Source organism: Nilaparvata lugens, chromosome 1 (genome assembly GCF_014356525.2).
Source record: "Nilaparvata lugens isolate BPH chromosome 1, ASM1435652v1, whole genome shotgun sequence".
NCBI classification, from domain to species: Eukaryota; Metazoa; Arthropoda; class Insecta; order Hemiptera; family Delphacidae; genus Nilaparvata; species Nilaparvata lugens.
This window is the reverse complement of record NC_052504.1, coordinates 13,317,484-13,343,819: the sequence shown is the minus strand read 5'-3', so window position 1 is coordinate 13,343,819 and position 26,336 is coordinate 13,317,484. Positions and strand designations below refer to the sequence as shown.

Genomic DNA, 26,336 nt, shown 5'->3' with positions numbered 1-26,336 from the left:
GGTCCACAACGATGCCAATTATATTTTCGACAGTGTAGAAATATAATTAATTGATGCAGAGAATCGGCATCGCTATTCTCCTATCTTTATATACTGTCATTATAACGTGGACCTTACTATACAAGATGCGTGACGTAACTGCTGTGACGTCAAGAGTGGATTTGGCAGTAGATGTTGGCTTCATCGACTTTCAGTATGAATATACAATGGGCCGTGTGTATTCTATAACTGGTGTAAGGTCGTAGTCGTAACATCTTCAGCGGTCCAGTTTTGAGGTTAAAGTTTATTATCTTTTATCTTGCCACTTTGTGGTGTCAAGATAACTCAGTACTATAAGTTTTATTATATAACAATTTATTGTAATAATAGTGCAGTGTTAATACTTTCGTTGACCTTAGTTGGCTGTATTGCTTTTAGAATTTTATTTTTTTTGTAAGTAAATATTTTATATTAGATTCAGATTGAATCAACAAGTGGTTCAAGTTAGTCTTAGTAGTACCGTACCAAGAACATGGTACTATCATATCATTTTGTTGTTAACAACTTATTGGGCAAAAGTTTTTGATTACAGCACAATCACATGGATATGGCCACCCAGTCTTTGGGAGGAGACGATAAGTCGTCGATCCCGACTACCTAAAAAGTAGTCGTCATCTGTCATCATCATCCCTCTCACTCAATACCCACGCACAAGCCTAAGAGCTTATGTGGGAATCACCCTCAGTATTATTATCATTATCTCCTTATTTTGTAAAATTCTAATATATTACCGGTATACGTAATTATTTTATATTATACCGTACGATAATTTAATTTTGACTATTTGACTAGATCTTTTAGACTACGGTAGGCATTTCAATGATATATTGCACAATAGTGATAAAGAGTACCTTTATTATTAGCCTATAAAATTAGCCCCTTAGTAAATATGAATATTTAATTTGAGAAAACAGGACATTCCGGTTCCAATTTCTACCTTCCCCCATACATTATTGATAGGCCCTATTCAATAAGAAAAAAATAAAAACAAAAATTGTGGTTTGTGTTGTACAAAATAGCTCTGTAAATTTTTGCTGCTCCTTGGTGCAGAACATAACATTTTTTAATGCTCAAATATTGGGACAGTCCCAAAAAACTAGGATATTAATTCAACCACTCTATATGAGATACTATACATTTAATCTTTTCAGTAAGCTCATCTTCATGAGTTCAATGATCACCATGCCGGTATAGGCTTCAGTTAATTCGAAAGAAATAATTTTCTGTCCGGTTTTCAACTGAAAGCTCTGACGGTGTATTTGAAAAAACTATATACCGTATCTTGAGTATCATTTGTTGTTCATTCTATGAGTTTAAACTTTTCTTCGGCTTCTCTTATTCATCTTCTCTTCAGCTGTCTCCCCTTCCTTGTTTCAGTCTGTAATCTTTATTGATTATGCATTGTGTCAGATTAGCGCTGTCTTCAAGATGTTTTGTTGTATCTGATTATTCAAGAGTCTGTTCACAATTGGTGTCCATCAGGAAAGTCATGAGTTCCAGCAGACCGAAGATATTTGTCACCAGGGATGATTTTCCAGGCATTGAGCTATTGAAAGAAAAGTGAGTAACTATACAGTACCTAAAGGTCTTTTCACACTTAGCTATGCTACTTTTCGCTGAAATACGTCCTAACAGTTCACACAGTAGGAAGATATCATGACAAGCCGAAGCATGTCCGCAGTGAATGCATAGCTGAGAATGCTATAGAAAAGAGCATAATGTGCAGTCACAAGATAGGGCCTGTTCACCATCTGTGTAAGTTTTCGCAGCAGGCAGGTGACCCTTGCCAGTCTCTTACAGATGCTCTCAGGTAAGTCTTGAATCAATAGTGAATCCAAGCAGGGACACGCTCCCCTCAACGACGTCCTGAATCAGCCTCTGAGTATTGTCCACATTCAAAAGCAGTCTGTTTGCCTTCCAGCTGCCTTAAACAGGCTGTCAGCTTCCCGTTGTGCTGCAGCTGGGTCCCGGTCAGTTAAGATGATGGTGGTGTCATCAGCGAACTTCAGCGCCCTGCCCTCCAGTTTAAGATCATTGATTGCGACCAAAAACAGCACAGCCCTGTGGGACACCCCGCCGCACTAGTTGAGCAGGTCTTGATATTGCACCTCTAATGGAGATCACCTGTCTCCAATTTTCAAATAAGAAGGGTATGGAGAACAGCTCCCTTCAAACCATAACGTTTAATCTTTCCCAGTACAATCTCATGTGACACACAGTCGAAGGCCTTACTGAGATCGCATAGGGTCAGAGACACAGAGCCAGCTCTCTCAATGGCCCCCTGTATTCTGTCCACCAGCTCCTGTCCACATCAGCGTAGCGTACCTGAATTACCTCCAATGGTAATTGTATATCTGCTTCACCAATGCCAGCAGAGCCAGATAGGTTGCGTAATAAACTTGAGAAATATATACGGTAGGCCTACACACAACTAAAAAAATCAAGATGGCTTGACTAGACCAAGTCCAGAAGGTCATTCTCAAAAAACTCCCCAACTGAGTAGAAAGGGTGGTTAGCAAGCCAGATCTTGCTAAGATGGCTTGAGTTGGGGCCGGAACGCTGGCAAGGTCCTTTCACTCGATCTGGCAGCCTGTTATAGACTCGCAGGGCCAAGGCAGGGAATGCATCACGTGTCCTTGAGAGCTGGCGGAAAGGCACATCCAATAGACATCTATGTCTTGTATTGTGGTCATATATGTCACATCTTGTACTAAACTTAACAAGGTTTTCATGCACAAACACTGCACACAAGTATACACAGTGACAATACACGGTAATTATTCCAGTGGATTTGACGAGAGGTCTGCAATGCTGTATTTATCCACTGAGAGTCACCACTCGAATTGCCCTCTTCTGCAGCAGGAAGATATCATGACAAGCCGAAGCATGTCCCCAGTGAATGCATAGCTGAGAATGCTATGGAAAAGAGCATAATGTGCAGTCACAAGGTAGGGCCTACTCACCATCTGTGTATGTTTTCGCAGCAGGTAGGTGACCCTTGCCAGTCTCTTACAGATGCTCTCAGGTAAGTCTTGAATCGATAGTGAATCCAAGCAGGGACACGCTCCCCTCAACGACGTCCTGAATCAGCCTCTGAGTATTGTCCACATTCAAAAGCAGTCTGTTTGCCTTCCAGCTGCCTTAAACAGGCTGTCAGCTTCCCGTTGTGCTGCAGCTGGGTCCCGGTCAGTTAAGATGATGGTGGTGTCATCAGCGAACTTTAGCGCCCTGCCCTCCAGATCAAGATCATTGATTGCGTCCAAAAACAGCACAGCCCTGTGGGACACCCCGCCGCACTAGTTGAGCAGGTCTTGATATTGCACCTCTAATGGAGATCACCTGTCTCCAATTTTCAAATAAGAAGGGTATGGAGAACAGCTCCCTTCAAACCATAACGTTTAATCTTTCCCAGTACAATCTCATGTGACACACAGTCGAAGGCCTTACTGAGATCGCATAGGGTCAGAGACACAGAGCCAGCTCTCTCAATGGCCCCCTGTATTCTGTCCACCAGCTCCTGTCCACATCAGCGTAGCGTACCTGAATTACCTCCAATGGTAATTGTATATCTGCTTCACCAATGCCAGCAGAGCCAGATAGGTTGCGTAATAAACTTGAGAAATATATACGGTAGGCCTACACACAACTAAAAAAATCAAGATGGCTTGACTAGACCAAGTCCAGAAGGTCATTCTCAAAAAACTCCCCAACTGAGTAGAAAGGGTGGTTAGCAAGCCAGATCTTGCTAAGATGGCTTGAGTTGGGGCCGGAACGCTGGCAAGGTCCTTTCACTCGATCTGGCAGCCTGTTATAGACTCGCAGGGCCAAGGCAGGGAATGCATCACGTGTCCTTGAGAGCTGGCGGAAAGGCACATCCAATAGACATCTGTGTCTTGTATTGTGGTCATGGATGTCACTTCTTGTACTAAACTTAACAAGGTTTTCATGCACAAACACTGCACACAAGTATACACAGTGACAATACACGGTAATTATTCCAGTGGATGTGAAGAGAGGTCTGCAATGCACCAAGTATCCACTGAGAGTCACCACTCGAATTGCCCTCTTCTGCAGCAGGAAGACATCATGACAAGCCGAAGCATGTCCGCAGTGAATGCATAGCTGAGAATGCTATAGAAAAGAGCATAATGTGCAGTCACAAGATAGGGCCTGTTCACCATCTGTGTAAGTTTTCGCAGCAGGCAGGTGACCCTTGCCAGTCTCTTACAGATGCCCTTAATGAGATGCTCCCAGGTAAGTCTTGAATCAATAGTGAATCCAAGCAGGGACACGCTCCCCTCAACGACGTCCTGAATCAGCCTCTGAGTATTGTCCACATTCAAAAGCAGTCTGTTTGCCTTCCAGCTGCCTTAAACAGGCTGTCAGCTTCCCGTTGTGCTGCAGCTGGGTCCCGGTCAGTTAAGATGATGGTGGTGTCATCAGCGAACTTCAGCGCCCTGCCCTCCAGTTTAAGATCATTGATTGCGACCAAAAACAGCACAGCCCTGTGGGACACCCCGCCGCACTAGTTGAGCAGGTCTTGATATTGCACCTCTAATGGAGATCACCTGTCTCCAATTTTCAAATAAGAAGGGTATGGAGAACAGCTCCCTTCAAACCATAACGTTTAATCTTTCCCAGTACAATCTCATGTGACACACAGTCGAAGGCCTTACTGAGATCGCATAGGGTCAGAGACACAGAGCCAGCTCTCTCAATGCCTGTCCACATCAGCGTAGCGTAGCTTTCAATATTGGGACATATAACGTATTTCAGCTTAGCGTAGCTTAAGTATTCCATTAATTCAAGAACCTTGTGCAAAATGTTGAGTTTTTTTTTAAATTCAAGCATATTCAATTCAGTATAGGGTATCAACACTATCTTTTTTATCCTTTAGGCCTTTTTATGGTGCTAAGGGAGGGTACAGTGTAAATAATTGCCAAAAAAGGCATTCCACAAAATGCTACTACTAACTGTGGCATTTATTCAATTCTTAAGATTGTAAAAATGATTTTTTCAAAATATGTATGCTTGTATATTCGGATATTATCAGTTAATTATTCTCTGTGTATTATCGTTCTCTCTGATTAGAACTTTCGAGGTCAAATAACCTTGATTTATAGAAAAAATTCTTCATAAATTTCCAAATATTTTGTATGTCTCGTATGAGAATTTTAAGAACCTCCTCCTACGTCTCTGCCAATGCTCAATACATGTGGCATGCGCTATTGTTCAATTCGAAAATGACATGCATAAACTACAAACACTCGGAATCACTAGTTTTTTACAAGCTGTAATTTTATACAAATACTAGTTGTATATAAGCATACTAAGCTGTATAAAATCACTGTTTGTATACAAGCACTGCGTTACAAGCTACAAGGTTCAATGATTTTCATCTAAGCCAAAGTACATCAGTACATAAGCCAGGTTACATACAACATTCATTATATATAAAATACAATATACAATATCAGAATACAATGTCACAGTTTTTAAAAAATCCAGTGTCTTTCAAAAGGTGTTTCCATACAAATAGCGTTTAATCAAATAGAATCATTGTCAATTCAACTTCCTGAACTTTAATTTCTGTGTCAATTCATTTAAGAGATTTAGTAAAACTGAATTCATTAAAGAATATTATTGTCTAATCTTAATTCAATTCATGTTACCTAAATACGATGCTACTGTAGCATAAAATTTATCGAGCACGCTCATCCATTTCCAATTCAAATTCTTCTTAAAATTTTCAGAGCTGAAATTGAAGTTTTCAAGGGCACCCAACCGTCAAAAGATGAAATTATTGCTGGATTAAAAGGAAAACAGGCTATTTACTGCAGCCTCAACGATAGGATTGATAAAGATGTGCTTGACGCTTGCAGTAAGTATAATCTACCTCGAATCCTTTACTTTATTGTTAGAGGCCCATTAGTCCAGGCAATGGATGCTCAAAAAAGGGTATAGAGGGAAATGTTTGGAAGACAATTTTTGACCCCACAGTTCTGTTAAGGGTAGTAAGGAGGTGGGGGTGGTCTAAAGGTACCATTTTTTGGTTTATCCAAAAAAACTCAAAAACCATGTATCTTAAGGACTTGACTGTCATATAACAAATTAAAGCTCACATAATTTACTACATTATTCATTTTACAACTTTTCTTGTATCTCCTCTAGTTTTCGAGATATCCGCTCTTGAAGGTGTGACATTCTTGAAAAAAAAACACATTTGCCAACAATTATTTTCCATTTTTGCTCTTATAACTTTTTAAAAATCGATGGGAAAAATCCATGCTGATTATGAGCTTATAGAGCATTAAATTCTCTTCAATTTGATGAATTTCCCTACGATGAATGATGAATTTGATGAATTTCCCATAAATTTTACGAATTTCCCTACTCCTTTTGCAGCAGATTTAGTGTTGATTGTGAAATCTCCATTTTTGCAGCAATAGAGCTATTAACAAAGGATTAGAAGGGAACGTTTTAAACAAAATTTTTGACTTTGCAGCCTTTTTGAGACTAGTTAGGAGGAGAACATATCAAAAGTCCCCATTCCCAACTCATGTGCTAAGGGGATGAGGGTGGTTTAGAAGTTGCATTTTTCAGCGTTTTGCTTCCACTCTCATATCTTAAGAACAAGATGTTGTTATGGTTGGCCACTTGGTGGCCTCTCATACAGCACTTCCTCTTAGGAGCACACAGCAGCTACCATATAAATTATACTGTAGTCAAAGAATTGTAACTGTTACAGATGGAATTAAATAGATAATGCATTTATTCAAATGCTAATTAATATATAATTATTATTTAACGAAAATCCTAAATAAATGCTGCAAATCACCTCGAAGACTTCTGCAACTGCAGACATTGACAACAGGGTTAACAGCTAGATGGAAATTCGATGAGAACTACTATCCAAAAATTAGTTGCCAGCCCGGGAATCGAACCCGGTACCTCCCAGTTGCTAGTCAGGAATGCTTACCCTTACACCAAACTGACAATCTCTGGATAGCAGCGCTATCAAGCTGCTATAGCTGCTTCTATAAGCAGCATCTAGCTGTTAACCCTGTTGTCAATGTCTGCAGTTGCAGAAGTCTTCGGGGTGATTTGCAGCATTTATTTAGGATTTTCGTTAAATAATAATTATATATTAATTAGCATTTGAATAAATGCATTCTCTATTTAATTCCATCTGTAACCTTGTTGGCCGCTATGGCTTCGTATAAAATGAGCGCTGCTATCCAGAGATTGTCAGTTTGGTGTAAGGGTAAGCATTCCTGACTAGCAATTGGGAGGTACCGGGTTCGATTCCCGGGCTGGCAACTAATTTTTGGATAGTAGTTCTCATCGAATTTTCATCTAGCTGTTAACCCTGTTGTCAATGTCTGCAGTTGCAGAAGTCTTCGGGGTGATTTGCAGCATTTATTTAGGATTTTCGTTAAATAATAATTAAATTGTAACTGTTGTAAAAGAAGAAGAAATAAATCAATTCCAATTTCAATTATATGGTAGAAATAAGAAGGAGTGTTACGGTAATATTAAATAATATTTTGTGAATGTTTGTTTTTGGTGCAGAGGACAGTCTGAAAGTGATAGGCACAATGTCGGTGGGAGTGGACCACCTGGCTTGGCGACTGTGCTTTGAGCGCGGAATCCGCATCGGCTACACGCCGATCATTCTCACTGAGGCAGTAGCCGAACTCACCATGGCTCTCTTACTAGCCACTTCCAGACGACTGTTTGAGGCCCACAATGAAATTTTGCAGTGAGTAACAAGTCATCTTCGAAGCAGTGAGCTTTCCTCAACACACTGAACAAGAAAGAAAACACCATGCTGAAATTAATCGTATGTAATGGAATACGATATCACTGTAGCCTACTAAGGTTCAAAAATTTCTTCAATAAATATTTCTGTCTATAGTGAGGTCCACGTTGTAATGGCGATTCTCTGCCGTGACATGCCTTCTATGGAGGATAGCTGATACCGGTATATCTGATGTAATATTAACTGTTCATTATAATATTATATTTCTATATTGTTGAAGAACAATCTGGCAACGTTGCGGAGCTAGAAAAGGATAGTGCTGTCTGATTTGTCGGATGATAGACAAGGATAACAACACCAATGTTAATCAAATATTGCCATTATTACGTGGACCTCGGTATAGTAAACTTCATTGAAATTTTTAGATATTCTATTTGAATGGGCACCTGATGGGCCCTTTGGATCAGTCAATTAGTAATTATTCACATACATCATACACTCAAGTTTAATGAGTCATTTAGAGATGCCTTTGTTTCTTTAACCTTCCGGTAGTCGCGCCCTTCTCAATCACACGAGCAGTCGCGTGTTGTATTTTGTACAACATCCGATTTTCCAAGTGTTATGTACTCTGTTTACTGTCAAAACATATTAATTAATTGTATAATTACTTTTTCCATCTTTTTGGATTATTTTACGCCTATGAACATTTGGATGATTACCATTTCATAGCCCAATAAGGTACATCAAGCAAAGCCATCAATTCTGTGTTATTGGTTCGTTTACAGTCCCCGTATACAGTCTTTCCCTATCTTATGCACAGTGCGTCTTATGCACTGTCGCGACTAAATGGCACCTAAAGACTGAACCATTGCTCGATTGATACTGCAACTCAGTGGAGTGATGGGAGGAAAAGTTTTGGAATGCATAGGTGACTCATTCACTGACACCACCCCATTCTATAGTTTTGTGCAGCAAAAAAACTGACACTGTTGTACTTTTTACAACAGCGCGACTGCCAGAAGGTTAAATATGCTAACTCTTCCCTCAATTTATAAAATCTTAAAGCACCCTTTATTTAAAAAAAAACTTTAAAATAGTTTAACAACTAGGTAGTTTCGGTGATCACACCATCGTCAGGTTATAAAATAAAATAAAATGTTATAAATGTTTATTAATTATTGATACAAAATGAATTCATAACATGTCGATGGTGTGATCACCGAAACTAGTTGTTAAACTATTTAATTTTTTTTTCAAATAAAGGGTGCTTTAAGATTCCATATTGTTTTATTAATTCAAAAAGTAGCCCATGTGAATGAAGTGTTTTTATTATTAATACTGTTTTGGCCGGATGAGAGTGTAAGAACGGCACAGTATGAGCGACTACCAGCGTTACATAGCTTAACAAAAAATAACTACTAGGACTATCAGCTTGAGTTAAAAGTTCAATTTGGAACTTAAACGTTCTATACCATGGAGTATCATCTTATGTATTATCATTATCATATCCTTATTACATATCCTCTTATGTAATCTTTTCTTTATGATATAATTAGGTTTGTAGTGTGAATGTTGATGTTTTGGAACTTTTCCATAATTGAATAGACTTAGAACGTTGTCAAAAATCCACTCTAATTAAATAAAAATTAATATTTTACAGGAGCATGCTTTCGTGTGTGCCACACATCAGCTGTAAGTTACAGAATATTGTAACTTAAGAAGTTCGATGACTGTAACTTACAGCTGATGATGTGTGAGCACACACGAAAGCATGCTCCTGTAAAATATTAATTTTTATTTAATTAAAGTGGATTTTTGACAACGTTCTAAGTCTATTCTTTATGATATAGCTTACTTTTCCACTTTTAATTTTACTGGACTGCAGTCTCGTGAATTCACCAGTCACATTTTCAATTAATTCACTATGCAGCTCCACAATACTTTAGGTTATGTTTGAAATTATGAAATTAGGTTATGTTTGAGATGTTGGATGTTTGTTGCAGAAATCGATGGTCGTCTTGGTCTCCGATGTGGATGTGCGGCCCAGGCCTGCATGAGGCGACGGTTGGCATTTTCGGCTTTGGTCGCATCGGCCAAGAAGTTGCTCGCAAATTGAAAGCGTTTCGCGTTAAAAAAATCATCTATTCCAGATTTAGTCCTGGTGAAATAGGTCAGTGGACAGAATCAATGATACCTGATCAGTACATCTCTGTTTCAATAGATTCTCTGAATCGTACCACGATGAATTGTGTAATATCGATGTATTAGGAGTGAGGGCCGATGTATTATAGTGAGCTTCACATTATAATGACAGTGTTTGATTAGCAATGGTATTGCTATCCTTGTCTATCATTCAACAAAGCGGATGGTGCTCGATTTGCTGTGTTGCCAGATCGACTTTTAATAATTAATTAAAAAATATTTAATCTTAATTATGAAAATTCATTATGCAATTATTGAAAAATATAATTTCTTGCTTAATAAAATAATATGATTTTGTAATTTAATGCACGAATAAATACATAAATAAATAATTGATTATTTTAAACGAGAATGAACAGTTGATATAAAATCAATAAACCTGTATCAGCTACCGTCTATAGAAGGCATTGCCAAGACAGAGGTTCGGCAACTGTGTTCTCCTATCTTTCTCCACTGCCATTATAACGTGGACCTCACTATAGTGCAACTGGTGGACTCAACGTAAATGGATAGTGGTCTCTAGCCATGATAACAAAATACGCAATGAACTCTATACCGTATGCTTGTTTTGATAAAGAATTTGAATTTGAATATACCTTGTTCTTCTTGAATAGTTTTATCATACGCAACAATTTAAATTAACAACATTACAATAAATAGAAATAAAAATCGCAGTAACCTTTTTTGAATTATTTTATCACTTGAAAATGATATGAATGTTGAAACATGTTGTGATAGAATAATTCAAAAAGGGGACTGAGCTTTCTATTTCTATTTATATTACAAGTAGCCCTATACAGAAAAGTTACAATAACAACGAGAATATAGAATGTTCTTGATTGTTCCATCCACAAAAAAAAGTATAAATAATGTTCTCGATTGCTCCATCCAAAAAAATCTTTTTAGATTTATTCAAAAATATGATCAAGTATGAGAAATATTTTGATAAATTAAGAATGCTATTAATTGCGGGAAGTACACCATGAGTGTATTTTCTTGTTTCAAGTAACCTAACTGTCATGTTTCAGAGAATGATGTAGGTGCAATTAAAGTGGATGCCGATGAATTACTGAAGGAGAGCGATTTTCTCATAGTTCTATGCTCGTTGAATGAAAACACGCAGCATTTCTTCAACAAGGATCGATTCGCTCAAATGAAACCATCAGCTATCTTCATCAATGTGAGCCGCGGAGGTAAAAATTGCTGAGAACCAATTTACGCTTCCAACAATGACACTAAATTTGATAACTTTAAGTTGATTGTAGCAACAAGTTGATTGATTCATGTAGCAACAAACCAAAGAACAGTCACTAATGGAATATTGCAAAATTGTGTTTTTGCAGTCTCAAGAGTTAATTAGTTATAAGTATTATTTTTTCAATTACTGAATTCCATGAAATTTTTTTATCAAATGATACTATTTTCACTACTTATAGTCCAGGCAATGAATGCTCAAAAAAGGGTATAGAGGGAAATGTTTGCAAGACAATTTTTGACTCCGCAGTTCAGTTTAGGGTAGTAAGGAGGTAAACATATCAAAAGTCCCCACCCCTACCCCCTGTGCTAAGGAGGTGGGGTGGTTCAAAGGTACCATTTTTTGGTTTCTTGCATATAACTAGAAAACAATGTATCTAACATACATAATTGTTATATACAAAATTGAAGCTTACATAATTTCCGACAATATTCATTTCACAACTTTTCCTATATCTATTCTAGTTTTCGAGATATCCTCTTGATGGTGTGACATTTTTGAAAAAACACGTTTGCCTCCAATTTTTTTTAATTTTTGCTCTTATAACTTTTTAAAAATCGATGAGAAAAATCCATGCTGATCATGAACTTATAGAGCATTGAATTCTCTTCAATTTTATGTATAATTTCACACTTTTATGAATTACCCTACACCTTTTGCAGCAGCTTTAATGTTGATTGTGAAATCTCCATTTTTTCAACAATAGACCAATTGACAAAGGAATTTGGAGGGAATGTTTTAAACAAAATTCTTGACTTTGCAGCTTTGTTGAGACTAGTTAGGAGAACATATCAAAAGTCCCCATTCCTAACTCATGTGCTAAGGGGATGAGAGTGGTTTAAAAGTTGCATTTTTCAGTGTTTTGCTTCCACGCTCATATCTTGAGAACCATGCGTTTAACCGACATAACTAACTATTCAAAAATGAAGCTTGATAAATTCTCTACACTTTTTGTTCAGAAAAATTTTGTGATATTCCTAACAGTTCCCGAGATATTCGTTTAATTGTTAAAATAACAGGTTTTTATCCAATGTTTTGCTCTTTCATGGCTTATAACTCTCGAACAATGCATCATAAAAACTTATGCTCATCGTAGGTTTGTAGAGCATTGGATTTTCTTTGAAATGATGTATTATTTCACCATTCCAAGTTTTCCTTATTGTTATAGCAACTTCAATGTAGAGGGTGAAATTTTCATTGCTGCAACAAGTGTCAATTCAGTGGTTCCACACCTTCAACAGAGAGGATAAAGATGCTCACTTTTGTTAAAATGGTTAAAAACTAGTTAAAATGAAGCAGCAAAGTCAGAAATCGTGTCACAGACACAAATGTCAAATGTCATTGTCAAACGATCAATTGTTGCAGCAATGAAAATTTCACCTACAAACCTACGATAAAAATAAGTTTTTATGATGGATTGTTGGAGAGTTATAAGCCATGAAAGAGCAAAATTTGGATAAAAACCTGTTATTTTTACAATTAAACACCTTCAAGAGCTAATATCTCGGGTACTGTTAGGAATATCACAAAATTTCACCGAACAAAAAGTGTAGAGCAATTATCAAGCTTCGTTTTTGAATAGTTAGTTGTTTTTTCCAAAAATGTCACACCTTCAAAAGCGGATATCTCGAAAACTAGAGGAGATATAAAAAGAAGTTGTAGAATAAATATTGTAGGAAATTATGTAAGATAGCTTTAATTTGTTATATGACAAGTCCTTAGGATACATAGTTTTTGAGTTTTTTGCTAGAAACCAAAAAATGGTACCTTTAAACCACCCCCACCCCCTTAGCACAGGGGGTAGGGGTGGGGACTTTTGATATGTTTACCTCCTTACTACCCTAAACAGAACTGCGGTGTCAAAAATTGTCTTCCCAACTTTTCCCTCTATAACATTTCCTTGACTGGACTATTAGTAGAAATAGAAAATGAATTGATGTTGTTTTAGGTGTAGTCGTTCAGGACGATCTAATTGATGCACTTAAGCGCAATGTGATAAAAGCAGCCGGATTAGATGTCACGACTCCTGAGCCATTGAAAGCTGACCATCCCCTGCTAGCATTACCCAACTGTGGTAAGTAGATTTCTTATTAAAGTACAAATAAACAGTATTGATCTCTTACTTTGTTTAGATTTTTATGTGGAATTTACAACATTCCTAATGTAATCATGGGAGTGTGGAGAGACAGAAAGTAATAGAAAATATTAATTATTATGAATATATTAGACTGTTAATTTATTACTGTATTACAATGAATCTCATCAGTCAGTATAAGTTAGTATGCTCTGTAAGCTGAATTGATAAATGATAACTCTGATCTTCAAGAAGGCTACAATTATTGCTTAGGACAATAGATAACTAGTGACCCCCTGGGTTGGAGAACTCGCTCATGAACTGTTGTATTGTAATCCGCAACTTTTTATATTATACAGAGTTGGTAAAAATTATGGAAACAGCTTAATATTTACAAGAATAATTTGACAGTAGGTTTCATTGGGGACCATATTTGAAATGAAAAATTACTTTGACCCTTATATTATTCCAAATTCATTTTTTTTAATGAGAAGAGCGTCATGATTACATATGACGTACAATCATGATATACACATGATTTAGATGAAGAGATCCAAGAGAAAATAAATGGTGATAACCGCATATTGATAATATATCAACATGTCTCATTTTGTTGATGTAAAATTTGTAAATTATGTTGTATATTAACCAGCTGAAAGCATGTGTCAGCGCGTGTGATAGCTCCCAAATACTCAGCTGATGTTATGAATGAATGGAAAAACTGTAGTAATTGCATGCACTGAATTCCTCAGCTGACTAAATAATAAATCATAACCATTTTTCTGTTATTTACTTTCAATGTTATTTTTATATCCTGAAAAAGGATAAGGAGTGAGTCAATTTTGTTCTCCAACGAACTTGACCTGTAAAAAGGTTTAAAGTATACGTGTTCAAAATTTGAAGTTGTTTGATCAATTCTTTCTGAAGCTATTGTAAAACATATAAACAGCCGGACAACGAATTTGGCCTTCAGTATGTCAAAAGGGAAAACTCGCTAACCCTCGTTCAAAAATGGAGATTTTTTTGCCAAAATCTTCCGGAGACCAGCAAGATCTGTAATGAGTTCTCTCATGGCTGAATCAACCTATAATAATGTGAAAGAAAAATAATGAAATATTTTATTATTCTATTGCTTTGGTTTGAAATTATATAAATACATTAATTTTATACTTTTATACACTACAGTGCTCCACTACAGAAAACATAATCTTATCCATATTTTGTATGGAAAAGGTTGTCTCCCTAGTTATATCAGATCAGAGTTATAACTTACAGCTCTCATTACCATCATTGTTTGTTTGTACCATAATTATAATTGTTTCCAGTGGTAATTCCCCACATTGGTAGTGCAACCTACAAATCAAGAAACGAGATGGGAGAGGCGACCTCACAAAATATACTTTTGGGTCTTGAAGGAAAACCAATGATCCATGAATGGAAAGGATAATTACTACGCTTAAAAGTGATTACAAAGAATATATTTTTATAATTATTTAAAATGAAATAAAATTATATCAACGAGAAAATATAGTATTTTTGTTCCGTTCAAAAACTCCCTGACTTCATATTAGTCAAATAATATACTGTTAAAATTTAAGTTGCTTTCCATGACGAAACACTATACATAATAACTTTGTTGTAGTTTAGACACTGTGTTACATTTGATGGAGTTTAAAAATGATGTTCAAAACAATTCACTCCAAATGATGGAGTGAAATGCATACCTTAATTCGCCAAGAAAAGTAAGTGTTTTTCAAATATTTACAAATTTAACACATTGCCTAAACTACAACAAAGTTATAATAACTGTATTACTACATTGTAATTCTTGATTTACATCAACAATACTCACTATTGAAAGGTGAAGAAAAATATACCGTGGTTCATTTCTGCCCTAATCCTGTGCAGAAAAAACTCAGCTATCAGTAATTTTGTCTCATTTTACTAATCAATTGCTGGGAGTTTCTTCAACTTGAATTTATCATGGAAACTAATAATGAATTGAAAATAATTTCTATTGTCTTTACGATGCAGTGAGATAAGCCAATACTTAACAGGATTAAGTTAAGGTTGTTCAGGTTATGAGAAAGCATTATTATTATCCTTTTTGAGGGTTTGTTTGTGGGCTCCGACCCCTAGGGGAGAGTTATAAGCGGGTTAACCAGAAATTCTGCTCCATGTAAGCAACCATACTGGGTTCATTATCAATTATTCAATAAAGCTGGATTCCCACATATTAGTGAAAGTAACTGGCACAGTATAATTTCCATGAGTTCTTATTGGACTATTCCCACTCAGCATGACCTAGCAAGTATGAATAGACCCATTAGAGCTTATGGTAATTATATTCTCACCGAACTCGCTGGGAATCTAGCTTCAATCATTCGCTCCGAGTAGACGGAGTGATTCAAGGGTGACAGATTTCTGCATTTGGCCTGCAAGCACTGTAGCTGCTTCCTTATAGGCTGGAGTGATTTGGTTGAGGGTAAAATGAGGGTATCATGACACCCAGCACTTTTATATAATGAGCACCATCATTACAAAAGAGGGTCTCATGGCCCCCAGCACTTTAATTACACCACCATCATTCTTACAGTTACAGCCTTGGTTTAGCCTGTGCAGGTCTAATTTTCTTTTTCTTCTAATTGTTGTAATGATCTATCATGGTCTGTTCCATGCACATCTCAATTACGGTGTTAAACTGTGGGGAAACTCAACTTCAGCTAAAAATGCCTTCATTTGGCAGAAAAAGGCAATAAGAATAATATTTGATCTGAGTTATAATGAAACTTGTAGGAATATTTTCCCCGGAAAACAAAATAATGACTTTGCCATGTCTGTACATTTTTGAAAATTAAGTTTTTGTTGAGAAAAATTTCAATTTATATCATGAAATCTCTGAAACTCACTCGTACAATACAAGACAAAAATACCACGTTGTGAGACCTAGGGTTAGACTGCACAAATCCATTAAAAGTCATAGGTATCAGCAGATTCTTCTCTACAATAAATTACCAAGTAGTGTGAAAAAGTTACCATCGAAAAAATTCAGAAGAGTCTTAAGTAACTGGCTGAAAGCAAAAGCGTTCTACTCAACGGAAAAGTTTTTTCAATGCGAGGTATCTGATATGGGTTGATGAGAAATTATTGCAATCTTGGTTTGGTACTGATACACAATGTTATATAAACATAACTAGAATATGTTTGATGCAATAAATATGACATTCAAAACATTCTTAAATTATTTATTTTTCTTTTTTAACGCTATTACAAATATCTAATACAAGATTTTCATAAACATTTTCTTAGTTTCATGAAAATTGATTAAGCTTCTATCATAATCTCTCTAATGGAAGCTTTCTCGTACAATTCTAGAACTAGTACAACATTCCTATTTTGTGCTAATTTATTTCAATGGAATAATGAAATATTATAAAATTACAATGCTCTATTTGGTTGGAAGTTTTTGTTTGCATATAAATATCAACTTCGGAGAACCATCACTTCTTTGTACGTCTACTTTATTCTATAAAAATTAATTCAACGATAGTGTTCAAGGAAAATAAATATCTGAAGTTATAACATATATAATTCTGCTATATTATAATAATTGGGTACATAATCATTATAATATCAACATTGTAAGTAAAAATATATTTCTAATTACTATCCACTCACTCACCAGTCAAATGCGACAAAAATGCAAAACAAAATATTCTAAAGTAATGATAAAAGATAAAATCAATTTTTTCAACAAAATATAAACTAGGAATTGACTTATGCAATAGCAGTTCATTTGAAATCACACTTGTTTTTTCTTTGCTTGGCACCATGAATTAAACGTACTTCGACAAAAATAAAATAAATTAATCCAACCCTGGCCAATTGAATTGGCTATTAAAAATCACTTATATGTTACTAACACTCATTATATTAACTAACGACAATAATTTACACTGATAAACAAATTCCGTGAAAAAATGTGTGGCCTAGTAACAATCATAAATACAATAAAGAATTGGTGGAGAAAATATGAAAAAAATAGCGAATCAAGTCTATACATATCACGACATTGATTAAAATGTTCGGAACAGTGATCACAAATCTGGTGTTTAGTTTCATGAAGACCTACCTCTATCAATCATTTGTAGTTGCTACGTTTTCCGCCGTATTTCTCATTTTTGATGACCGTCAATTATATTTCAGATTTTCAGGAATATTCTTGAAATCGGTCATGAGAAATGCATTAGAAGAATATTCAATTAAATATAAGACTATACAACAAATGATAATGCAGAAAAGTGAATAATTATTTTGTGCTAATCTCGTTTCAACAAAACAAACCAACATTGTTCACCGACCGTTCGCATATTTTTTTTAATTCATAAATTATTCACTAAATACATATGAATAATATTGCGTCATACATAAATTATGTACAGAATAGATCACAGAGCATAATAATTGTATCATATGAGCCTAAAGGGTATTTTGGAATGATTTGTATACAACAATAATATTATTCACAGTTCTAATTATTCCTACAACGAACTGGACCGCTATTTTCTCTAGTACTATTCTTATGCTAGTATTTAATTCATAATTGAAAGTGAATCCATTCAGTAATACCTTCATTAAATACAATGATATGAATGAATGGATTGTTGGGTGACATGGATGATTTTTGTAATGATGATTCACTTTTAATATTATTAAAAGGTTGGGTATGAGCAAAGGTTTATTTCAAGAATAGTTTGATGTCTAAGTAATCTTATATTTTGCGATATAATGAAATATTATTATTTGAAAATAAGCTTTCAATCTTCAATATAATTATTTTCTTGACTTAGTTGTAGCATCTCTAACAAAGACCATATACTTAACATAATACAGCAAATACATATTCAAAACATAAATTAGCTTCAATTGAAAGAAAGAAAATTCTCAATTGTAGTACAATTTTTCAACAGTTGTAGCCCGTTCAGTTAGATAATGTGGATAGTTAAAGTGATTATTTGTTTGTATTTTAATATTTGTACTTTCGGTTAGACTGATTGTATGTTCTCTTTAACTTGTCGTGGCCAGAATTGTCCATTGATATAATTGAGAATAATTTTACATAGGGTATAAATATACCCTCTAAAATATACAACTAACGGTTTACGATATAAAATTTATTATGCCCGGAAAATAAGAATTATAATTTCATCAATTATTGTATCAATTCGTAGAATGATCAACAAAATAATAATTCCCATATTCAAATTTCAGAAGATGATTTTTCTCGAAAGATAGAATAGATATAATTTACTCTTTCCACTTGATTTATTCAATCATTCTCAGTCAGAACTGAGGTTAATATCACAGTCAACTAGTTCAAATAACATTATCACCTACTGGCTTCAATGATTAATAAGGCCAGTGTCAATCAATTGCTATCTTCAATTAATCTCTTGTAATAAGTTATATGAAATGGTATCGGGGATAAGTTCACATTTGACCATTATTTGAATGAAATTGGATCGCATAAGCATTGATTTCGACTGCTATGAAAAGGGACAAAATTACGTATATCTTTATAAGTGGAGAACTGTTGACCACCTGGGAGACAATCATAGATAATCAAAATTATTATTTGGACATTGAATGTTAGCACTGATGTACCTCAAGAATAGCAATACAAAATATATAAGGATACTATAGTAAGGAAAAATAATTGAGAATATCTACTTTGTTTTATCAATAAGCAGAGACATATATTATGAATATTAAAATATTTCCAAGAAAATTTTTAGTACCTTTTGCATCGTATTTATGAAATCTATTTTCCCCAATGTATTATCTACTGTGATTGTATTTTTCTAGATCGTGATTGAAAAGAAACTTTTCTCATAATTGTTGAAATAATATATAAACATGAAATGAAATAACAATTAAAATTTTGGTAAGAAAGAATAAAGTAGAAATTTAACAAAGTAATTCTTTCAAATAAAATATAAATAAATTAAGTGGAAAACGATTTTCTTTTTATATATACAAAAAAAAAATCGATTATTTAACAATTCTTTGTATTGGGACGTAGGAAAGTAACAAAGTTCTATGAACAATAATAGTGTTTTGAGCTCAAGCTGCCTAGTTAGGAGATAACAAATTGAAGATTAAAATTACTTTTAAATGTATGTCAGCGGAGAGTATCAAGTTCAGTCATAGAATAAGATTTCATACATTTTTAATTCCATACAGAATATCGAAGATTAGTGCATGACGATAAGGCCTAATCCAGACCTGATTATATGAATAGTTAGTGAGATATTCTTTAGATGTCTGAATTATAAAAACTCTAGAACTATACCACTACCGTGTTACATTATTTTGGTACATTTTCAATAAGCTTTGGAATTTCAAAGATCTTTAAATTTGAACTTGACGGGAAAGTTTATACATGTTTAGTCAAACTAATATGTACATGTTATTTGATAATAGAATATTTTTTTGTTTTTAATTTATATCTATTAAAATTTATCTCTTATTCAAGCTGTGTACAAAACTACAAATATACTTCACTAATGGTATTACCATTTTTATATATTTCTGAAAATTTACAAAATAGTATACCTACAGGTAAATCAGTAGTTCTGTACGAAGTTCAAGTGGATACTAAAATTTATTTACAGTAATTACTTTATACTAGGAATAGAATTGCATCACGAAAGATTGTCATGAAACTCTAAACCACCCTGTATGAGAATTTATAACATTAATAACAATCAATTGAATAGTGTAATATCGAAAATGATGGGAAATGATCTCGCAACTGAGTCGTTTACCAATGAATGGCAATCTAAGCTTTTTCTGTTTCTAACGACCCCGAACAACATGTTTTATAATCAGCAGTTGTACTTCTCTTGATATTGATAACATACGAGAAGGGTGTTGCACTACAGGATTTTATACTCAATAATGTTGATTACAATGACCGACAATCCGTTCAATGGCTTCCAAATAGATTGGCGTGCCACCCTCATAGGTGACGATCCAACAGAATGAGGTCTAAGGAAAGATGGAGCAACAAAAAACTGCAATTAACAACAACAAACTCAACAACTGTCCTTAGCGAAGTCGCGGCTGGCTTCAGGAGATCTTGTAGCGCCACCAGGCAAACAACAAATCGAGACTGGGAAGTGGCAGGGGGGAGACTGGTGGAGGCGGGGGGGAGGCTTGAGGGGGGCTCCGGGCCGGTAGAGTGGTGGGGGGGCCGCGGGCCTCCCAAGACCCTCAGCTCGGGAACTTGGTGTAGACGGCGAAGCTCAGGTCGTAGTTCTTCAGTTGGCAGCACTTGACCTCCTGGCGGTGCAGTTCTCCGCTCGAGCCGAGCCACTTCTCCAGGCCACGCGCATGCGCGGTTGCTCCACCTGGTTGAGTCTGCGACGCCTGTCAAACACAAACACAAGTACCATCAACTTCACTGTGTCAACATATCGTGATAAAAAACATAAATCCTGGTTGAGTTAATTTAGGTCGGTTGCAGACGAACCACTATCGCATGCGGGATGTGGGAGCGATTATTTTCCATCTGTGGTACCACAAACGCAGCGCATATGGAATACATTGGCAGGCATGGCAGTGGCACTGATACTTCCACATGGCGTTGCGCGCTGTGGTACGCGGTTATTTTCCTTGCGATTGCTGTACCACTGGTTTGAGCACTACGCTTCCCCTAGTTTCTGTACCACAATCGCAGTAGCTGTGACTTTGAAAACATCAGAATGATAAAAACATCTGATAGAAACACTCGAGTATGATACAAACATCTGAAAACTGTTGCACTAATGCGCGTTGTCCCGAATGTAGTGTGAAAGTCTCTCTGCGTCAGTCGTATTGTTCTGTGGTATGTCGGTCCCACATCCCACATGCGATAGTGGTTCGTCTGCAACCGGCCTTCCTGATTGACGGTGTTCACTGTGTCAACACATTGTGATTCACAAAAATTGATAAAAAAAACTTATTTAATTATTTATTTAAAACTAAATTTTCGATCGACAGGCGGAAAAGTGTTCCGTTACAGCTGAGCTGCAAGATCACACAAACTACTGCACAACCAATTCGGAAGTGACTGCAACTAACGATCAGGTTTTCGACTGTACAGTTGAAAATGTCTGATGAAACGTTACGTTATTGGCTTGCCTAAGAATCTGGAAAACCTATCAGCCTTATCACTCAATAATATCTATTACCTTATTAATTAGTAAATTGTAAACAGTACACAATAAAAATTTTATGATAAGTATGAGGCTGAGATGGGCTGGTCATGTACACAGAATGCCGGAAGGGTGCCAAAAATGGTGCTAGAAGGCAAACCCGGAGGAAGAAGACTACAAGGAAGACCAAGAAAGCGGTGGGTTGACGATGTGGAGGGGATTTGCGAAGACTGGGTGTAAGACGATGGAGAAGAACAGCAGCATGTCGAGAGGGGTGGAAGGATGTGGTTGTGAAGACTAAGGCCTTACATGGGCTGCAGTGCCAATGATGATGATGATGATGATGACACAATATAAAAAGAAGTAACTGACTTTTGGTTGTTCAGTACAAACAGAATACTCTACTCGAATAGAAAAGTTTTTCATCAGCAAATATCAAATATACATGGATCTTGGCCAAATGGGTGACGTACATTTCAAACTAGTACAGTAGACATTATTAAACAACATGAATCTATGCTAAACCCTAGATAATATTTCAATATTACGAAGAATGTACGAGAAATACATCTGTAAAATGACGGTCATTTTTCCCTGTAAACGTTGCCGTTAATCCTCTGAAGGAGTATGTAGTATCGTAGTACGTATATGGAGTATGTAGAATGAGGAGCACGAAGTATCGCTTAAAAATTATTATATTATTATCATCTCACTTAGGGCTTCAAGTATACAACATAACTCACCCTGTATTGTAGCGAAACGTCTGATATTATAGCACAACACTTGTTAGGTCAACCTCTATCCTTAGTATCAAGCAAATCTGGGAGATTTTGATTTTTCATGAAATCCATGAATAATAATGGATTTTTTTAAATGGTCAATTGTGTGATGTATTCGCGTGCTTTCAAGTAGTCCAAACAAAAGAAATAAGTCAGGGGTCCTAAGAGGCAGATCTAAATCTCCATGCAACGAAATGAGGCGCCTCGGGAAGGCCTGCCTTAGAAATGCCGTGGCTTCACTCGATTCATAGAATGTTGGAACCAAACAGTAGTGGCAGAAAAATCACGTAGCATTGTTAAATCACGATCTGAACGGACAGTGACGTCTTTTCGAAAAACGTAAGGGTCAATAAGGAAGTTTCGAGTGATGCCACACTAAACATTAAATTATTCTTCATTCATCATCTAACTTCAACCACCAACTTCATACAGATAAGGCAAGATTAACTCTTGCACGGCACTCTGTCATCAACTTCTCACTAAGTCTACCGAGGTGTTTGTACAGAAACATATGCCATTTTTATTCTTGTATGCGATCAATGTTACAATATTTTTTCATCATTATTAAAATTATTATTAAAAGTTTTTACTTAATTATTAAGAAGGCAACATTGAAGGTACATACTGGAAAACAAAATTGAGTTTCGTTTAGAAATAAGTGTGTTAAAGTTGAAAGAATAAGACTGATATTGTCAATGCCACTTTAATACTTTCGAAAATTAATTAATATTACAGAACAAGGTTTCATGGTAATACCTACCACATCTTCAGCTCTTCTTGAGCTCTTCTTGTGGTAGGTATTACCATGAAGAAACCTGGTTCTGTAATATGAATTAATTTTCGAATGTATTAAAGTGGCATTGACAATATCAGTCTTATTCTTTCAATTATGGAGAAATACCACAACAACTCATACCATACAATCAAATGTGTTGAAGTTATTTCAAATTATTCATGCCCAAACCTGGATAGATGATTTTCGATTGATTAGGCTATAAAAAATATATTATTTGAATTCTTGAATTGAAGTGCACACAATAATCATTCTCTTCTTTTGTCTTCATCCTACTTGTGTTGATATTAATATCTTGAAAATAATTAATATTAATCTTGCACTTTTACTACAGTACTCACGGTTTTCTTGTTTGACGGACGCGTTTCGTGGCACTGAGCCACATCCTCAGCGTACAAGGAGTAGCTACGTACTCTAGTACAAATGACTGCAAATAAGTTCCTAGCTACTCCTTGTACGCTGAGGATGTGGCTCAGTGCCACGAAACGCGTCCGTCAAACAAGAAAACCGTGATTACTGTTGTAAAAGTGCAAGATTAATACTAAATATTTACAAGATGATAATAATAATAATCTCTAATCTAATGATGTTGCAAAGGATTGATAAGTTACCTTGTTAGCAAATATGGTGACGACAACGTTGCCAGGTTTGAACGTGTCGATCACTCTTGATACAATGTCCTTGTAAGATGCTTGTGGAACATTTGTTTCGAAGCTCACATAAGAATACTCTGGCTCAGGTGTGATGTGTATAGTCATGTAATATCCCTGCGTAAACACAACAACACTTTTTCAAAATTATGTTGGAATGATTTGTTCCAAAAATCGATTGAAACTTTTCAACATATTATGCGAAAATAAAAAATGAATGAAGCGATTAATACCATTCACAATAACTGGCAAGAATTGTACAAGAAAAGCTCTGAATTCATCTATATAGCATTAATTTGACACCAAGTTTATATTGATGGAAATTACTAAGATATTGCATTTATTCAAAATGCTAATGAATTAATGATTATTATTAAACGAAAATCAAAATTCAATGCTGTAAATCACCCCGAAGACTTCTGCTACTGAAAATATTGACAACAGGGTAACAGCTAGATGGAAACTCGGTTTGGAGTAAGGGTAAACATTCCTGACCGGCAATTGGGAGATACCGTTTTCGATTCCTGGGCTGACAAATAATGTTTGAATAATAGTAGCGCTCATCGACTTTCCAATTAGCTGTTTACCCGGTTGTCAATTATTTGCAGTATCAGAAGTCTTCGGGGTGATTTACAGCATTTAATTTGTATTTTCGTTTAATAAGAATTATTTATATTTATAGTGTACAGAGATGCACAGGGGAAACAATAAATTTTGAAATAATAATCATTTCCAAGAATAAATTCATAATACTAGTAAATTATTAACAGAAGGCATGTATTCAGCATGCCATTCATGTTTTTTTATGACAAAAAGGTGCCTCTTTTCATTCTAAGATAATATTGGAGAAATGTGCGCCCACTCGGCGATCACAGCCTACTATAAAAACTCTGGAATTGCAGTCAATTAGTTTTCAATGTTCTCCCTTCAGTTCAATGATTTTTGCAGGATTAGTATGATAGCAACTTTGCCACTAAGATATTACAACAGGGACACGTTCATGACATACTAAGCTGGAAATGCTGTCAAAATCTCATATGTGCGGCACTGATAACCATTTTTTAATGCTCAGATATTGCACGTTCCGCAACAGTCTAATGGCAATGTGTTCACATTAATTGTGCAAAATTTCAAACAATACTGTTGAATACCAAACGTAACATTCAAAACTTTCAGTTTCTCTATGTCAATTCTAATATTATTTCAATTTCAATCCAATATATATCTGGATTCCAAGTCATACGAAGTAAAATAAATACAATTTTCAAGTGTATTGCTAATTTTGAGATGAAGAAGCTGCACTAAATGTAGCCTTATTATTTAAAGTCTAGGTTATACAGACTAAATTTACTGAATACTTTCTTATTTTCTTCAAAGAATGAAAGCGTTTATTCTAAGCAATTCAACTACAGCAGTATCAACCACAAAGATGATCCTTGATTACCAGTTGAATATGCTCAAACATGATGCTCTTCATTCTCTATTAATTTGAATAAATTTTAATCATTATTTATCATTGAAAGAATTATTTAGTCTTGATAATTAATGTGCCAATAAAATGTCTTTTCAATGCGCAATCAATTTCCAAATTTAACCTTACATGCAAAATCTACAGAACTACGCCACATATCTGGATTGAGAAGTGAAAAAATGTTGAGAGGAGAAGGTTGCGATGAAACGACACGCCTGAGAATGCTAATGACTATGGGATATGTTGATCTATAATCTAGTAAATGAAAACATTCGAAAGCTTAATGTAAATTAAGATTGTGATCTAGATGTATTGATAGATAATAATATTAGCAGAAAGTATCAAGACTAAATTCTTAAACATATTTGATAATATTACTGTTATATTAACTGTAGTGGAGTGTACAAATCAGAAATAGCAATTTAAACAATTTTCATTTGAAATATCCATGCATATTGGTTGAGTGCAATTTTAGTTACAATAATGTGAAATATTTCTTTCATGTTTAGTTTTAAAGCATCTAAATTTGAAAATCTACTTTGTGAAAATATTCTAGGACTGAAAATTTTGTGAATTGAAGAACTACAAGACTTGACCTATTTCGGACTATGTGTTAAGTTTCATTTCATTTATTCATGGATAATAGATACAATGCAGGTAAAAACAACAGGCATTCGCCCAAAACTGCTTAAAACCTTAATTTGGAATACAGTCTAGAGGTTATGTAAAAAAAAATTAATTCACACCCTATTTTGAGTCCAAAAATGTATGTACTACAATAATTTTAAATTTAAAAAATTAATTAATTTCAAAATACAAATTCAAACAAAAATCTTCCTTCACAATCACAAAAAATATTATAAATTTTACTTGAAGCCACAAAACTCATGATAAAATTCTAAACGTCAAAACATTATTAATTAATAAAATTAAATTTATCTAAATTTGGGAGAGGAATAGCACAAGGTAACCTTATTTTCCCTCTCCTTATCATTTCGATAATGTACTTATTGCAGGCTATAAACGAATAAAGGATAAAGAGAGTGAAACTATACTACATCACAAGTCACCCCCAATCAATCTACATGATTCACTAAGGGAGTTTCTAGCAAT

General features: G+C 35.2%; 2 protein-coding genes across 8 annotated transcripts in view; one reads left to right on the top strand and one right to left on the bottom strand.

The window, feature by feature from the left end:
• Window positions 1-237: 237 nt before the first annotated feature.
• Window positions 238-14,858, top strand: LOC111064054 (glyoxylate reductase/hydroxypyruvate reductase). Of its 6 annotated transcripts, none has more exons than XM_039430757.1 (8): window positions 238-432; window positions 1,417-1,599; window positions 5,793-5,920; window positions 7,612-7,801; window positions 9,805-9,971; window positions 11,032-11,196; window positions 13,207-13,332; window positions 14,658-14,858. In XM_039430757.1, the coding sequence occupies exons 2-8, from the start codon at window positions 1,436-1,438 to the stop codon at window positions 14,777-14,779; spliced, it is 1,062 nt and encodes a 353-aa protein (XP_039286691.1). In that variant the 5' UTR covers window positions 238-432; window positions 1,417-1,435; the 3' UTR covers window positions 14,780-14,858. The 6 variants fall into 6 exon arrangements, with proteins under 6 accessions (XP_039286691.1, XP_039286707.1, XP_039286725.1 ...); XM_039430773.1 differs by having other exon boundaries at window positions 239-275; XM_039430791.1 differs by having other exon boundaries at window positions 239-432; window positions 1,522-1,599.
• A 1,702-nt stretch (window positions 14,859-16,560) lies between these two features.
• LOC111064053 (S-adenosylmethionine decarboxylase proenzyme) overlaps window positions 16,561-26,336 on the bottom strand; it is a 56,388-nt gene continuing 46,612 nt past the window's right edge. For both annotated transcript variants that reach the window (XM_022351716.2, XM_022351717.2), the window contains 2 exons: window positions 23,714-23,869; window positions 16,561-20,763 (listed from right to left, as the gene is read on the bottom strand). In XM_022351716.2, the coding sequence (XP_022207408.2) occupies window positions 20,608-20,763; window positions 23,714-23,869 (312 nt within the window). In that variant the 3' untranslated portion in view covers window positions 16,561-20,607. The remainder of the gene's footprint in view (window positions 20,764-23,713; window positions 23,870-26,336) is intronic.